Here is a 16,079-nt window from a genome sequence, read left to right on the forward strand (position 1 = left end):
CGCACATTTCCATGCCGTGCGGCGAGATGGAGCGCGGTATTCCCGCCTAGATCCCGCAATGTTCGCCGGCCGAGTAGACCTCGTCGTACCACTGAAGGATGTACAAGGCACAGTCGTCTTTTCCCTCACGACATGCCGTAGCCAATGCTGAGGAAAGAATCTTACTGTTGTTATAGAGGCCGCAGCTTCGTAGCTCCGTCATGGTGCCTAGGTGACCGTTCTTGGCAGCCAGCTCGACTGGCGACGGGATGCGAGTAGCTTCGCCGAGTAATAGCTGAACTTCAATGATCGACCGCTCCCCTTGATCCTCCATCACAGCGCCAAGGAGCCTCCTGACTACTAACTGGAATCCCCCTTCGGCAGCATAATGGAGCGGCGTGTATTTCCGGTCATTCAGAATCCATGGCTTAGCGTCGTGGGCAAGTAGAATTTCCACAGTCTTCAAATGTCCATTTAATGCTGCTAGATGAAGCGAGGTATTCAGATCCCTTGTCGGCCGTTGATTAAGAGCCCTCGCCAGACTCTTGATTTCCTCGGTAGAGTTTCCGAGTCGTTTGCGGCAATAATCATGCTAACAATTTCCTCGAATCCCCCTTCTGCCTCGTAGTGAAGAGCACGATAGCCCTGCTCATCGATGCTCGCCACAGGAACTTGGGCGGTAATCAGGAGCCGGACAATCGCCAATTGACCAATCCTTGCGGCCAGATGCAGTGCAGTGAGTTTCGTATGGGCTGCCATGGCGACAGGATCCCCTTCGGATAGGAGCTTCGCAAAGCTGTCGACATGTCCACAACGGGCTGCTTCTAGAAGTGGCGCGTAGACTCCATCCGGCCCGCCTCTGGAGTTTATGTATGTACGATGGGTTTTGAGCAGCTCAGTCACAGTAGCTTCGTCGCCGAGCCTGGAGGCTCCGAGGAGCGCGCCTTCGGCTTTGACACCGAGTTCAGCGAGAACTCGAACCACATTCGCATGACCCTTTCTTGCGGCGTATTCCGTGGCCTTTGGTAGCTCTTTATCTTTCTTCGATCGATCCAATTTGACGACAAGTTCCGAGAGCACTTCTGTGAGTCCCAAGTACGCAGCTACTTGGGATGGCGTCCTTGGAAATGACTCTTGCTGGGGGGGGGGGGGGGGGGGGGGGGGGTCGGGTCGCATAGTGAGTATATATGTCCAGCCATACCATGAATTGCTCCTCATTTTGGAGTAGTAATAGCACCACCGGCTTTGCGGCGGCTTTGCTCCTAACTTGATGATAATGGTCCGGCCAGTAGAGAGCCGCGTATTCTGCCAGTCTGTGCTCTCGCTGGAACTCTGTGCTGTGCTCCCACCCTGGGCCGATTTGCCTGAGGTACATGAGACACGTGGTGAGTATGTGAAGATGCACATCGCCCTCGAATAGAGAGTTGCAGTTGCGAGAACGAGGTCTCGGTAGATGCGGTGCCGCATTTCCACCGTCTCCCCTGAGATGCTGATTATCGGGCCAAATGCGTCCTCCAGGTCTCTGCGTAGGCTCCGGAAATAGACTTCCGTAGGTGTTGCGATGTGAGCGTCTCAATGCTCGTGCGAGCAAGAGCGGCACAGACTGCGAGCTCCGGTACCGTCATGGGCCGTACCGAACGAGTGAGCCAGGGCAAGACTGCTGCGCCTAAGCTTCCATGTAAGAATTCAAATTTAGTCGCCGGAGCTTTGAAGAAAACTTCCAAGTCCGAGTGAAGAGTAGCGACTCTAGTAATGACCTCATCGGGGGTGGAAGGGGCCTCGGCCTTTTCGAGGAAGTCTATCTTCTGGGATAACTCAAAGAGTGTAGCGGATCCCGTCCACAGCCTTTTGACTCCTTCGGATTCAAGGTCAAGGGTCTTCCAAACCGGGTTGGCCGCAGCAATGTTCCTTATCCTTGCCTTGGCAAGCCGCTCGAGCTCCCCAGCTGCTTGAATTCGTTCCTGCAAGTCAATTACTAGCGGAGACTCGGGATTACCGTGATGCGTATGCGAGGTGTAGCCAATGGCACGTACCTTCAATGCGCTTTGCGATGAAGTTCTCATCTCGTCGAGATCGCGCAACAGTTCGTCCCGCTCCTCGGCGGTATAGTGATGAACGCCGTTGATGATACAAAATACCGATTTTCCAGCGCAGGCTGATTGAATTGAACACAGCAGGCCCCTGAACGTCTCTTTGGTGAAGATGCTCTCTTTACTAAGCCATGTGAAGAGCTGTGTGCTATAACGGGCTGCAGATGGCCATAGGAGTGCTTGTTGGCAGAAAGAATGTCAGAGACTCACCATCGAGTTTCTTTCCGGGTCTCTCAAAGTCACAACGTGGCCGCGCTTCGTCTCGCTGTCAATATTTTGACAAGTTTCGGTATCCTCGAAGTGGCGGACATCATGGGAGTCGAAGGTAGATGGCAGACGGTCGCTCTACTCAGTACTGCCTAAACAGCGTGTCACAGGGCTGAAACCGCAACAAAGGCGTTGGGTCAACAACGGTTATATAATAACAAAGAAGGCATCACGAGGCCCGAGGTCAGACCCTAAGCAAGGGATGCCTCAGGTCTCTAGCAAACACCGAATTCTTGGTAAAGCGGATGAAAAGGGTGGCTGAGTAAGTGAATACGGAACGTGGGCAAGCTTCCGCTTTACCTCTTCAATCTAATATATAATATAGGCATCCCCTGGCCTTTATTTAACTAAAGTAAAAATACTCTTTGGTAATTGATTATTACAAAAATGGGGATTGCGGTATTTCTCTTCATAGTATCGCGTTTGTAGTATTATGAACCTTGTTGTTGACGCCATCAAGCCGGCCCCCGGCAGGATCCCCGAAGGGCACCTAAAAGGCCGTGTCCTAAAGGGGATAAATTACATCTCTTGCTCTGTCCGCGTTGCCTATCCCTAGGGCAACTTGTTTGTTGACATCAGGGTTTATAGAGACCTTGGGTCCCTCAAGGCCCCACGGAAGCCCAGGGACCTTTGATACCTGTCACACGGAAGCGACGTATCCCTCCGAGGGCGGTCAATACATCCTCGTTCAGCCGCAACCGGCAACATTAGCATAAAGAATGCATCGCGAGGGATCACAAAGAGGTCAGGAGGGCAGACAGGGCTTTCAAGGATGAAAGCCTAAGGCAGCCATGACCCGGATACCTCAGTTATCCAGGTCAGGTTACACACACCTAAAATATCGTGTATATATACAGGTCAGAGGTCAGAACCCTAGATTGATGAAACCAAAGGCCTTTAACCCAAAGATGGCTATTGGATTGCATTCGAAGCTATTCACAAGCCCTCTATCAAGCCCTTATCCCAATACCTCAAAGTCGATCATTAAAGACTGAATTGAGCCCTCTGCTCCAAGCCCAGTTATCCTGCGCTTGTCACTTTCAGGAATGTTGAAATGATCCTCAGGGTGAGTACTACACCCGCGCAATTCCGTGTGCTGAAGACGCGTGGATGACTATTGGCCTCGTCCGTAGTCTTGGAGCGAAGCCCCTATTAATATTTACTTGTTTTTCTGCAGAAGCCAGAGAATGACCCGTATGGAAGCGTCAAGGATCGGGTCAAGGGACTCGAGTACAAGGCCGCCTACTAGAAAGCGGCTGTATATTGCCGATCAAGCAGCGGGATAATGACAGCTCTAAGCTGTATAATGACTTGTCGGATACAGCAAAGGCTGCAGCAGCAGAACTGCGGAGCAAGCAGCAAGAGAAGAAGGAAGCGAAGGAGAAACGAGAGCAAGAGCTTAGGGATGAGAAGAAAACGGGGGAGGATACGGCAGCTGATAAGGAGGTCAAACGATTGGCAGCTGAGATCGAGGACTAGGAGGAGCAGGCTAAGCAAGAGGATCAGGAATCGTATGAAAATTCTAAGAAGGCGGAGGCGACAGTCGATGATGCCGATGAATCCGATCGCAGGAAAGAGGCAGCGGAGGAGAGGAAGAAGGAAAACCTCGGGGGATGTGTACGGAAGTCGCGGTGAGTAGGTATAATGCGGCCTATAAACGTTGTATACTTTCAGCTGCAACTTTTATGTGCTCAGCCATTTCTCTCATCCAGCACACCCATCGCCAGCTTCATGCCTCCTCCCTCTTCAACGCCTCTACGGATTATGAAGGGGAGCAGGTTGGCAGTTGTGCCTTACTATAGTTGTCTTGCCCTTGATTGCCAGAGTGCCCTATCGCTCATGGTTTATGTCGACTGTTTAAATAAGATATCTAATAAGCTGATATGCCTGCAAAAGGGAACTCTTGGCAATCGCAACATATAAGTAATGTGTGGGCATGCAATTAGAGGCGCATTTTCTGTCAGCATATTACAAATTTATAGGGGAAATACAAGACAAAAAATCCTTTAATAAGTCTTATAACGACACTATCATGCTCACACTGTGAAGCCTACCATACCCAGTATACAACGAGAACAGTCGACTTCCCATCGTTAGTATTGTTTTGAATCTAAGCTGAGCCCTAAAATTATACTTGTCATCTAACGATCTTTCTTAGAACACCGGGCAAGGTTGACCAGGTCCCCCAAAGGCAACTTGTCCTGTTCTTTGCACATCTTAGCGTTGGCTACGCACTGATCTCGGCGTGATTCTTGGTCCGCGCATATTTGTATTCTGTCGACGCGCATTCAGGGAGCTCTAGCTCCGGTGCGTTGGGGCTCACTCCACGAGCTTGGTAGAACACTAAGGCGTTGAAACACTGGGCCCGTTCAGTTTCAGGGCGGCTGCAGTGCCACACGAGCTAGCCCTAGAGCCAAGATTGTCGTTGATCCAGTCCGTGTAGCTGCTAACTCTGGTATACACGGTGGGAGTCTTGTTGCACAAATCTTGTGCTCTTATGTCCTGGGTGCTCCATGACACGACACCAAGCAACTCCCTTGTTTCCGGGTCGAAAAGAGGACCGCCGCTATCCCCCCTGCAAGCATTCTTGCCTTGTCCACCAGCGCATATTATGGTATCTCTGTCACCTATATTCTGGTACTTGTACTTGGCGATACAGTCCTCGCGTGCGAGAACATCAACGACAACCTTGCTAAGATTTTCAGGACGGATAGACTGTCTCCCTTTATCATCTTGAGGACGCACACCAATAGGGGTTTGATAGCCCCTATCCCGCAAGTTAGCATACATATATGCTGCAGTGCTGAGCCGTGGCACTTACCAGCCAGCAACTATCGCGGCGGATTTGCCCGCGACATCCCGGTCGGCCGCAGGAAGCCTGGCATAGTCAATGGTGTCGCTCTTCTCAATCGGAGTTGATAATTTTAGGATGGCAATATCATTTGCTTCCCGAGCGCCCTTCTGGTCGCTACATTCAGACAACTGCATGCCCTTTCGGCATTCATTGGGCGAGCCTGGTTTGTAATTGGGGTGCTTCTTGACAGACGCAACTGCTACATTTACTCCCCCTGTCTTGGTGGACTGCCGCAATTGTTAGCTCTGTGCTGCTCAATATTCCATCAGCTGCACCAAAGTACTAGACTGAAAGGCGGGTAGTATAGTTACCACTGTTCCAGCTGTCACAGAGGAAATATGTATTGTTTCGCTGACAAGGCAATGAGCAGCCGTGAGAACTGTGCGGTCGTCTAACAGACTGCCTCCGCAAAAATGAGTCCCATTCTGATTACGAAGACTGACAATGAATTTGATTTCACCATCCGCAACATCTTCTCCGCCTACTATCCTCTTATCAATAGTTGCTGCTGCAGCCAAAGTAGCAGAACACGTGGCGGCTAGTGCAATAGCAGGAATGCGCACCATTGTAAAGATGGGGAGCTGGCAGTAGGTTGCTAAAGATGGGCAAAATATGACTGTGTATGATGGCGAAGGCTGTTTGCTGTTGGCAGATGGTACGGCAATAATTAGATTGGATACCTTGCTGTATTTATACAGAATAAAAGAAGCTGGCAAGGCCAGACTCGCAAAGAAAACAACCCAAGTATAAACGACTCATGAGCATAATCAATAATCTCCCAGATCCTTGGGCCGATATCAAATCCTAGCGCATCTTATAGAGACTGCGAAGCATTGTGGGTACTAGTCACAGGGGTTAACAACTAATCGGATGATGACGGTGGAACAGTACCTATCTACTTCAAAATTATCAAGTGATAACTATACTAATACCCTAGCGAGTATATACGTATTATTTATACCACGCTTTACATTTGGTAATTTAGCTAATAAATCTTTTTTTAATGAAAAGCCATACTTATTACTGAAATAAATTAACTAGTTAATTAATCAGTTAATTAATTTTGTTACATATAATATACACTTTTTTAGCATGACAAGACCCCAGGAATGGGGTTTCACTCTTGGCCTACTCGTACCACGCCCCCACCTTTCCGGGTCGCGACCTCTCAAGAGGGAGAGGTCAAAGAGTGAAGTCAGTGGGGGTGGCCTTTGAATACAACAATGCCAGGCCTACCTCGTCTCATAACCCCCACCTCCATGACTCGTCACACCGCAGACCGAGTCAACCTCGGTGAAGAGAACAATATCAATATTGGGAACCTGGACATTGCTGCTAGTCATTGAGTCGCTGTATGCATAACTCTTGATCCTTTGCATAAATTAACAGCACAAAATCGACGCTCAATACTCCGTACCGATACGAATTTATTCCGCTCGGAGGGAAGTCCCCAGAGGGCCGAGGCAGAAAGGCTATTTACGACTCAATAAATTCAATGTTGATACATACTCACATAACACCTCGAGCGCCCACACTTTCTCTTACACTGCATGGTTCCGTCTCGTCGCTTTTATTCCTTGACAGGCCTGCTTAAAGGCCAATTCCCCAAGTGTTCAGCGACCTATTCCCAGCAGCTGAAGCACGATCTGCTAATACTGAGGCTGTTTTATTATTAGTATGATTTCGTGTATCAGATCTACAATTCGGTGGTCGCTGGCTCCCGTCGCTGTTGCGATTCTGATCACCGCCTTCACGGCTCGCATGTCTGGTTTCCGCTTGTCATTGTCAGACAGTGCTTTCCCTTCTAAGAAACATTGAGAGGTTCTTCATCTTTTTCCCTCAGCAGTCAAGTAAGATATTTCGTTACGCTATCCACTTCCTGCATTAAAACAGAAGTTATTCTAGTCTTTTTAGTAATTAACCACACTTATATAGCCTTAAGTCTGTTACCTTAACTCTGTGAAGAAAGCTATTAAGCCTTGCTATACCCGTTTCTAATTGGACTAGGATATTCGATTCTCTTATATTCAGTTGATCATACGATTCCCGCGTATGCTTTCCCGATAATGCCGTGTTTACCTGTTTTGAGTATTTGCCAACTCTATCCGGCAGTTTCCTTACTCGTTATCAGGCTAAATTTAGCCAGCTATAGCTTTATGGATCTAGCTTGGTATGGTTATACGTCTGATGTCTCCTGCACATTACCGCTCTCCTTGCTGCTGTCTTAGCGAGCGCTCTCAGTGTAAAAGCTTCGTCCTCTACTAGCACCCACATGGTGCACTAGCCCGATTATTGCCGTGGTCTTTGGATAACTTAAAATACCAATCGGTTACTTGTTATAACTGTTAGATCCCAGCGATGGAGCCCTGCAAGCATGCATTTAAGCGCCATCGCAATAGCTGCCGGTTCCGCCGCGGACGAACTCTATTCATCCCGTGCTTCAATGGTCATGCAGTAGCCAGGACCTCGCCGGGACTATTAATCGTAGTGTCACGTATAATATCTTCCATTCCCACCGTGTCACCTTATTATGAGAAGGTAGTAGCGATGATGATGCCTTTCACGTCGATTAGTTTCCTGTCCATTTTAACATCATCACAATAGTCGCCCATTACGGGTATACCATCACTCCAGGGTGGTATTGCATACCCGTGAATCATCTCTAAGCGTTCAGTGTTAGTCTTTGCCATTAATATGACAATTTTCTGTCTTAGCAACACGAATCCTCGTTATATTTTAATCTCGCTACTATATGCGTCTGCGGGAGTGTATAAACGTTAACCCAGAGCCTTATTGCCGCTTGGGTGTCTCGTTTCTGGACCGTTTGGAAACTAGCCTCTGCTTCGGCCACTAATTAGTGCACAATGCGACATACTTCTATACATACGCAATATGCACGCGAACCCAAGTACTTTATAACACACACCAATGCGTTATCGACGCGATGCTTCACACGCCAAAACGTCTATTAGCCGTGCCATTTACTCCATTAAGTAATAGCCCAAGCCTCTCTTCGCGGTATGCTTCACTGGCGTCTCATCTCCTCGGCCTGAGTATGTCGCGAGATTTGGATTTCGAGGCTGTGAATTCTGGGCCGGCGTCCCAAGGAACTTGCGGATTTGGCTCGGGCCGGCTGATCGAGACCGGCTGAGCCATGCATGGAATCTGGATGCCTGGGTGAGCCGCCTCAAATCTGGATGCCTGGGTGAGCCGCCTCATAAAGGTCGCGCGACCGCCGCGCGACGCAACATCCAGCAACCAACTTTCACATTTCAGTTTTTCGAAATACCAACATGGCCCCATCAATGGGCGGTCGGCGGGGAGGGGGATGGCAAGTTGAAAAGCCGCTCATCCTCCCATCCTTTGCTATCTCGATATCCTCTTTCTACCACCTTCCATCTCATATTACCCCCTGCGATATTTGCCTTTCGAAATCATGCCCGCTTCGCGACCGCAGCGACTGCGACAGGCCGACCCGGCCGCAGTTGCGGACCGTGCAAGATCCCGCGGCTGGAAAGCTGACAAACATGTCGAGAATGACAAGCTAAGGGACCTGAACCAATTCGATGACAAGGCCAAAGAGAAGCATGACCGGGTGCTGAACAAATATGCTATTAACTTTACCAAGACTTACGTAGCTGGCATTGGGATAAAGCTGGACGCAGTGCCAACTTTGACATGTACAAGGATTTGCTACTTCAAGAAGGAACGCCAATGCCACCTATCCATGAGCTCAAAGATTTTTGGAGATTCTATAAAGATGAATATGTTGGAAGACTCCGCGCACACCCTACATCGCTCACTCTTAAAGCGCGAGCAAAGGAGTTCAAAGGCGGGCGCCAGTCGGATCTCACGTTCTGTTTCTTTTGCATGGCGTTCTATAAAAACGGCGACTGGCAAGACGATTGCCAAAACCACCTCTCACGCCTTAAATACTGCTGCTCAATCACCTACCGACATACTTTGTTGCGTCCTGCATTCTGCACGCTTTGCAAACAAATTGAGGAAATTTCGCCCACTGATCGGCTGCAGTATTGGCACAGGGATGCTGATGCCATTCGTCACATCGAACAAGTCCACGGACGGGACTGGTTTTGTGCCGAATGCAACTTTTCGTCCGATAGTAAGCAGTCGGGTCTATACCATCTTCATGACGCACATGGCTACAACATCCCCAACACCACATCAGTGCGAACACAGGTGATAGACACAGAATTTGACTCAAAAGCCCACGCATCAGAGGTGGAATCTAACGTGCTACCTTGTAGCAACATTTTTGAGTCGCTTGAAGAGTCAAGTCTCGATTGGGCGTCTTCCTCACGATCGCCAGAATCAAGTTACTCGACCATTACCCAGAAACTTACCTCACCACACCAAGCACGATGCTAGATTCTCAGTTCTTAGCTCGTGGCGGTGATTATAGCGATACCTGCACTGAAACCTTCTCTGGAGACTTTTACGAGTTGTCAGAGAGCGACACCGCTTCATTTTGGAAGGAAAGCCCGATCTTGAACCTCTGGATGAGCTAATGTCCAAGTACATGGAGTTCCCACCAGATACGACACAACCGGGTATGGGGAAAGTGCTTCCAGCTGTGCCGTCGAAAACCTGTGAGGCGGTCGACGTAACCAAGAACGAGGAGGATTTTTCTCTCTCTATAGCACATCTGACTGATGATCAACATCAGTCAAAACATCTCGGCTCAAACGCCCATTCCGACTCTTCAACATGGCTGGACACATCTCTATTGCAGCCGTTGCCGGCTACTCAAGCTTCGGAGCAAGACTTTCCAAAGCTAAGCACTGCCCGCGGCGTGGTAGAATTAGCAATGCCACGGTTGAAGCATGAGGAAAGTAAGGCTGTTGCTCGGCCAACGAGCCGAATAGGCCCGGAATCCCAAATAAAATACTACGCCACCCCTTGCACGTTAGAGCTGTGGGTGCAAGGGGTACGATCATCCGAAGGCTGGGAGTCCTTGGGCCAAGCAACTATTAAGCCATTACATTTAGCTAGCTATCTAGTTATGCAGAGCCGTGGTCTGACCTATATGGATTCCGTGTAAGGACCTGTCGTCTTCTATGCCGCTCATCCCTCATCTTCATCTTCATACCCTCTGGTGGAGACTCGTAAAACAGGTGACCACGATCAAAGGGCGCATCCAGCATCAAGCCCTGGAGCGTTTTTACGCGAGAGACAGCTACGTAGCTTAAACCAGTCTGAAAGTCCCGACAGGAGAGATCTGTCACGATGACATCTTCAGTGATGCTCTGCGACTTGTGAACCGTAATGGCGTAGCATACGATCAGGGGAAACTGCGTGCGAGTGCAGAGAGTGCTTCCGATGAGGAAGTCCCTGTCTACTGGGAGAATCGGGACAATCTTTCTGCCATCAGCGGTGGTCAGGAACACAGGTCCACTGTACTTGTCAAACTCCATCATGATAACACAGGGAGGGTCTTGGACTGGGTCAGCCCCCGGTGCCCAGCCGATATCGTAAACGGTACCGCGAGCGCCGTTGCAGAGACCAACTGGCTGCCAAAGGTTAGATGTCAGCATCAGACGGGCGCCAATGCATATAGGGATCTGCTTCGCAAGGTTGCCCGCCTTGTCATCAGGCGCCGCAGCCGCGCCAAGGCCGACATTCTTAGCCTTGACCTGAATGACTGGCCGGCCGAGGCGGTCGAGGTGGTAGTGGTTATATTCGTTCACCCTATCTTTCGTGGCGTATACTCGCAAGGCGTTGGCGAACCTGGCGACCTCCAGATCATCTAGCTTCGCCTGTACTCGACCGGAAAGGAGTTTCCAGGACTCGACTGACAGTTGGAGGAGCCGCAATTCCTCGAGAGCTGTGCGAAACGCCTTCTGATCGTCGCCCCGTTGCCGTTGGACAACCTTCAAGAAGACTGATTTATCGAAGCGTCTATATGCGTTCCTGCCTTTGATCTCCACTCCCTGCACCTCTTTATCGTAATAGAGCGGCTTCTGTAGCACGGGTGGAAGCTGGAAGAAGTCGCCAACCAGAAGGATGTTAAGACTACCAAAGAACTCCTCATTCCTACTCGGGAACGCCTCGCGCAGGCGGTCATCGATCCAAGAAAGCTGTCGCAGTCCCAGCATGCTCTTCTCATCGATGATCAGGTAGTTGATGTCCTTCAGCTTCTTCTGGAGCTGGGCCATGTCAGTGGGCGAGAGGGGCTTGAAGTCCTTGTTGATTGGAAGGTGTAACAGGGAGTGCAAAGTAGTGCCCGATATCTGATTTCCCGCGACGCCAGTGGGCGCGGCACGCCAAACAGGTGTCCCTCTCCCGGCAGCAGCGGCTTGGAGGTGCGCGGAGAGCAAATTAATGAGGTATGACTTCCCGGTACCACCTCCACCATCCACATGGAGCAGCAACTGAGAGGGTTCCTGATTCAGGAAGTGGTCCATCACGGTATCGTATACTAAGCGCTGATCCCGGTTTAGGGAATCTCGAGCTTCCAAGGGCTGATGATCCACATCAAGGTCAAGGCGGTTTGCCGCCTTGCGTTGCTTCCAGTAGTCGCCCTTGAGAATACCGTCATCAGTATACCGTCCAACGTGAGGGGTCCAATCATAATTGATGTCGATGTCTCGGCGGCCGAGCATGTCGATATCCTCTTCCTCCAGCGGGCGGTCGGGAAGCATGCGGGCGAGTTCATGCCAGTCTTCATCCACAATGGGCTCTTCATGGACCTCAAGCTCAAATTCGTCGTCCTCAGCCCTCAATTCATTTGTATCTGGCTCCCCATAATGATCGTCCGCATGGGTGTCACGGTGCTGCTCTCTGCAAAACCTGTACGCAGCCGCGAAGGAATCGAACCGCTGCCCGCCCACGGTGAGCAACTCCTCTGGAGAGCGATGCGGATGAGCCATCATCAATTTAACACGGCAGAAGTCACCAAACTGGGGAGATGCCTCCACGGACCTGTATCGAGGAAAGTAAGACAGGACTCTCTTCTTCGCGTTGGCAGCGAGTCTCCTCCACGTCTTGAGATTATACGATTGCAGGTACTCGAGGTAAGTTGCATCCTCGTGCTGGTCATTTCTCTCGAGATACCTCCTGTAGCTGCCGACGGTCTCGTTGACATCTTCATCCACGCGATACGAACGTGCATGTTGCTCCAAAGGACGGCAGTCGACAGAGACCACCATCCGCGTGCCTTCCTGCAGAGGAATGTTAAGGAGAAGATGGGAAATCTCCTGCGCCGAGTAATCTCTCTCGGCAATCAGCTTATTCATCAGGCGAGAGGAGAAGGATAATAGCGGCTGAAGGTGTGCCGTGTGCGGCAAAACCTGGTCTGCAAGCTTACAGTAAGGCTCAGTCTTCTTCTCAGATTTGCTGCAATACTTGGCAGCGTACGTAATAACCGCCTGTAGGCTGGTGCAAGGAGATATGTCGATATTGGCTAGCCAGCCTAGTATAATGGCGGGATTGAAGTGATTCATGAGGTTGTCATTCCGCGCCGCCTCGAAGACATAGTACGACTTGCCTTCCTTCCTGATCACTGCGGCCAGCTCCCGCAAGGCACGAGGAAAGTCAAAACGACACTCCCGCTCTGGATTGGCCGCATTGGCCGCCTCGATATCTGCAGCAGCGCCTTCCATATCCCTCGCCAGATCAACGGTTCTCTTCCTTACGCGTAAGCAGTATGTGGTATTGCATCTGTGGCGCTGGCAGCGGTTGACGATTTGTGAGAGACGCAGGAATGTCAGTTCTGTACTCAGTGGATCTACGCTCAGGGGGTTACCCTCACCCTGGGGCATAGTCCTAGTCGGCTCAGGATTAATGGCAGTGATGTGGAATCCCCACGTGCGTGCAAAAACATCACGAGCGGCTTCATCCACCATGTCGACTCTTGGGCAATTCTCCATCCAGTACAGGCCATGGTTGTGCGGACTGCCACGCCCTTGCCATTCATACCGATCCCAGTAATCCGTAATGTTGAACTTCTTGCTTAACACGATATCTCGAAAGAAACAGTATCGGCGGTAGAAATGGAAAGCAGCAATGTGAGGATTCTGACGCAAAAGTTGGCGCGAGAGACCCATCCTCTCGGACTCGGACGCAGCCAGCCATTCATCATATCGGGGCATGTGCTGGTAGAGACTCCGCCAGTGTAAATCTGCCGGGCTGAATGTGATGAATGCACCAGGACATCCAAGGTTGTAGGCATAGGCCTCGAGGTCCTGCCTCTTCCTGTTCCAGAAGGGGCGCGTGCCGCGAATAGGTACCGCATGTCTTGTGATTGAGTTGATTAGCACCTGCGCCTCAGGGTCCTCGCTGTGCTCCAGTGCCTGAACAAGCTGCTCCCGTGTGAGCGGTTCATGACTACCATCGTGTTGCTTCACGAAGAATTTGGACCGTGCACGGGCCTGTGACCGCATCAGAGTATTGAAGGCGACGAAGCGGAAGGTCGGGTGGCGTGCAAAACGCCCGTCATGCCAGCGCATCGCGTGCTCGATGTAGTCCTTGTAGTCGATTGACCGTAGCCGAGGCTCAACAAAGTCGGCTCTCCCGTCAGGAAAGAGGCAGGGAAAAGCTAAGGAGAGTAGGGCATGAGAGCGATTGAACTCATTAATGGGTGTGCGCCGTATATTCGGAAGCTGCAGCTCGTGCTGCACCTGCTCCTGGAAGCTTGTGGAAAGCCTTGGTTCAGCTTCTGGTTCTCCGGCAAGAATAGACCGCAGAGCATCGAGCTCCGTGTCCTTGGCCAAAAGGTCCGGCACCGCAGCCTCGTCCTCCAGGTCCGGTTCTGCCTCCTCATCTTCCTCGGGTCCAACTTCGGCAGCCTCCACCTGGCTCTGGGGGATGTCGTCCAGGACATTGCCATCTTGAGGCAATTGACTCAGCCGCTCTTCGTCGATGACGATGCATCGATAGCCAGGATGATGGCGCCGGAGGTAGTTAAGCCATATGGCAACTGGCTGGCGGCGTACACGGAACTGGCGGGTGAATTGCCGGCTAAGGTTTGCATGGGACGACGTATTGGAAGGACGGAGTAATACAGTGTTCAACTCCCGCGGCAAAAGCGGGAGTTGGTTGTACACCAAGCCAACCTCGCGGAGAAAGTGAACAACATGTCCCCGATATTTGTACTGCTGGCCCCGCACAAGCATAATATTCACGTGGACGTGAACACGGCCTATTAAAGACTCTTCAGTAGGTGTAAGCTGAGGCAATTGAGTCGGTACGGAGCCAAAATCCAACTGGTTGTCCACAGAGAAGAAGTACGGCTCTTCAGGGCCGCGTTTATCATCCTTTCGACAGCAACGCGCACAAATGCCATCAGAATCGATCTTCATCTGGAACCAACGCTCTTGACATCGACCACAAAATTGCATTTGGTCATTGTCCAGCTTTGTCCAGAACTCACGGAGGATTGCTTTATCACGACAGGTCAAGGCGCAAGCGTCCAGGTCCCCATTCCACACCGGATCTTGTGCGTGAAATACGGCCGATTCTTCAGGTGGAATCATCACTGGACTCCGGTACCGTCGTGGCGGCCCCGACGATCGAGTTTGCCTTTGAGATTTTTTTGGCCGCCCTCCTGTACCAGGGGCAGGACCACGGCGAGCACGGCGACGAGGCCCTGACTTTCTGGAAGGCTGCCGCGAGCAATAGCGAAGAGGGCTTTCGTCCAAGGCATTGCTATTATCGTTCCCGTCTTCGTCCCCTAGATCGGAATCAGACTCTACCCCTAGGTGTTCGAGGTACTTCCGTGGTCGAGCAGGTGAAAGCAGCAAGTTGAAATAGTCCTCGACGTCAACATCAGATTCAGAGAACTGTCCCCTGTCATCCGCTTCCTTGGTCATTCCATCCCCATCTGGGAGCTCATTTGCCTGTAGTCGATCTTGACTCCCAGCTACGTTCCGTGGTTAGCTTGAACAAACTGCCGGGACCACAGCACAAGGATACCTTCTCCAGGACCATCAGAACCTTCAAAGACGCCGAGTTGAGAGATTGTGGGAGTTAGTGACACAGCCTCCCCTGCACGGCGTCGTGAACGATGGTCGCGCCGAATAGTGGCCTGCTTGGCCCTGGCGCCGGCCTTGGAGGCATCATCTTGCGAGTCCTTCCCGCCCTTGTGGAACCTAACAGCCAGGTAAGAGTAGTCCACACCAGTCGTGCTGCTTCGGACAGTAGATGGATCAGAATGTGAGGCGACAGGATCGGTCGAGGGCGGCACAGGCGGTGAGGGAGCTAGAGCCCGGAAGAGCCGCGAGCTCGCTTGGGTTGGTGGGATCGGCGTCCCCAGCACTATCTGCGGCTGGCTGCCTGGCTCTCCGAACAAACTCCTAGCTGTATGTTGTTGCCGTAGCTTCTCTGGCGATGTAGGTTGGGTTCCAGATCTCTGGTTAGGAGGCGATAGGCCAGCGTCTCTGTCGGTTCTTTTCGGGGCAGATCTCTCAGCTGAGGTAGGACGGACAGCCAGCTTTCTCAATGCAAGGACGGCACCTTTGGACCTGGCACGCTTGATCAGGTTAGGGAGGCATATATAGTATATCAATGGTGTCAGTTACCTCGGAATTGCGGTGGTCCCGGCATTCCAGACAGGTTGTAGTTGGATTGGCAGATTTCCTCCTGCTAACGAAATTACTTGGTGATTTTGTTCGGTCGCAAGACGGGCAATGGACTGCCAATTCAGATCTAGGACTAATATTACCCCTAGAATCATAATCCATACCCAACCATGCGGTACATCTGTTTCAATAATGGAAGAAAGGCTGCTGGCCAAGCAAACGAACAGATCGCTGGGCAAATTTAGCGATTGTAAACGATTGTAAACGATTGTAAACGATTGTAAACAGAGAAGTAAACAAAGAAGCACCGACAGACGGTGGCTGTCCTTTACCCACTTTTCTAGAGCCACC

General features: G+C 51.0%; 5 protein-coding genes across 5 annotated transcripts; 1 reads left to right on the forward strand and 4 right to left on the reverse strand.

Annotated features, from left to right (window-relative positions):
* Positions 1-46: 46 nt before the first annotated feature.
* J3458_019353 (uncharacterized protein) lies at positions 47-313 on the reverse strand (the record flags this gene model as incomplete). Its single annotated transcript, XM_066121481.1, is given in 2 exon segments — positions 47-147; positions 166-313. 2 exon segments carry the CDS (start codon positions 311-313, stop codon positions 47-49), a joined length of 249 nt encoding a protein of 82 aa, XP_065973507.1.
* A 64-nt stretch (positions 314-377) lies between these two features.
* J3458_019354 (uncharacterized protein) lies at positions 378-1,197 on the reverse strand (the record flags this gene model as incomplete). Its single annotated transcript, XM_066121482.1, has 2 exons — positions 378-1,099; positions 1,181-1,197. The coding sequence occupies 2 exons, from the start codon at positions 1,195-1,197 to the stop codon at positions 481-483; spliced, it is 636 nt and encodes a 211-aa protein (XP_065973508.1). The 3' UTR covers positions 378-480.
* A 275-nt stretch (positions 1,198-1,472) lies between these two features.
* J3458_019355 (uncharacterized protein) lies at positions 1,473-2,042 on the reverse strand (the record flags this gene model as incomplete). Its single annotated transcript, XM_066121483.1, has 1 exon — positions 1,473-2,042. One exon carries the CDS (start codon positions 2,040-2,042, stop codon positions 1,473-1,475), a length of 570 nt encoding a protein of 189 aa, XP_065973509.1.
* A 1,348-nt stretch (positions 2,043-3,390) lies between these two features.
* Positions 3,391-3,815, forward strand: J3458_019356 (uncharacterized protein; the record flags this gene model as incomplete). The annotated part of the gene is made up of 2 exons (XM_066121484.1): positions 3,391-3,402; positions 3,540-3,815. 2 exons carry the CDS (start codon positions 3,391-3,393, stop codon positions 3,813-3,815), a joined length of 288 nt encoding a protein of 95 aa, XP_065973510.1.
* Positions 3,816-4,423: 608 nt separating this feature from the next.
* Positions 4,424-5,756, reverse strand: J3458_019357 (uncharacterized protein; the record flags this gene model as incomplete). The annotated part of the gene is made up of 3 exons (XM_007810389.2): positions 4,424-5,103; positions 5,158-5,417; positions 5,502-5,756. The coding sequence occupies 3 exons, from the start codon at positions 5,754-5,756 to the stop codon at positions 4,680-4,682; spliced, it is 939 nt and encodes a 312-aa protein (XP_007808580.2). The 3' UTR covers positions 4,424-4,679.
* Positions 5,757-16,079: the final 10,323 nt, after the last annotated feature.

This window comes from Metarhizium acridum (assembly GCF_019434415.1).
Source record: "Metarhizium acridum strain ARSEF 324 chromosome Unknown scaffold_564, whole genome shotgun sequence".
In the NCBI taxonomy this organism is placed as follows: Eukaryota; Fungi; Ascomycota; class Sordariomycetes; order Hypocreales; family Clavicipitaceae; genus Metarhizium; species Metarhizium acridum.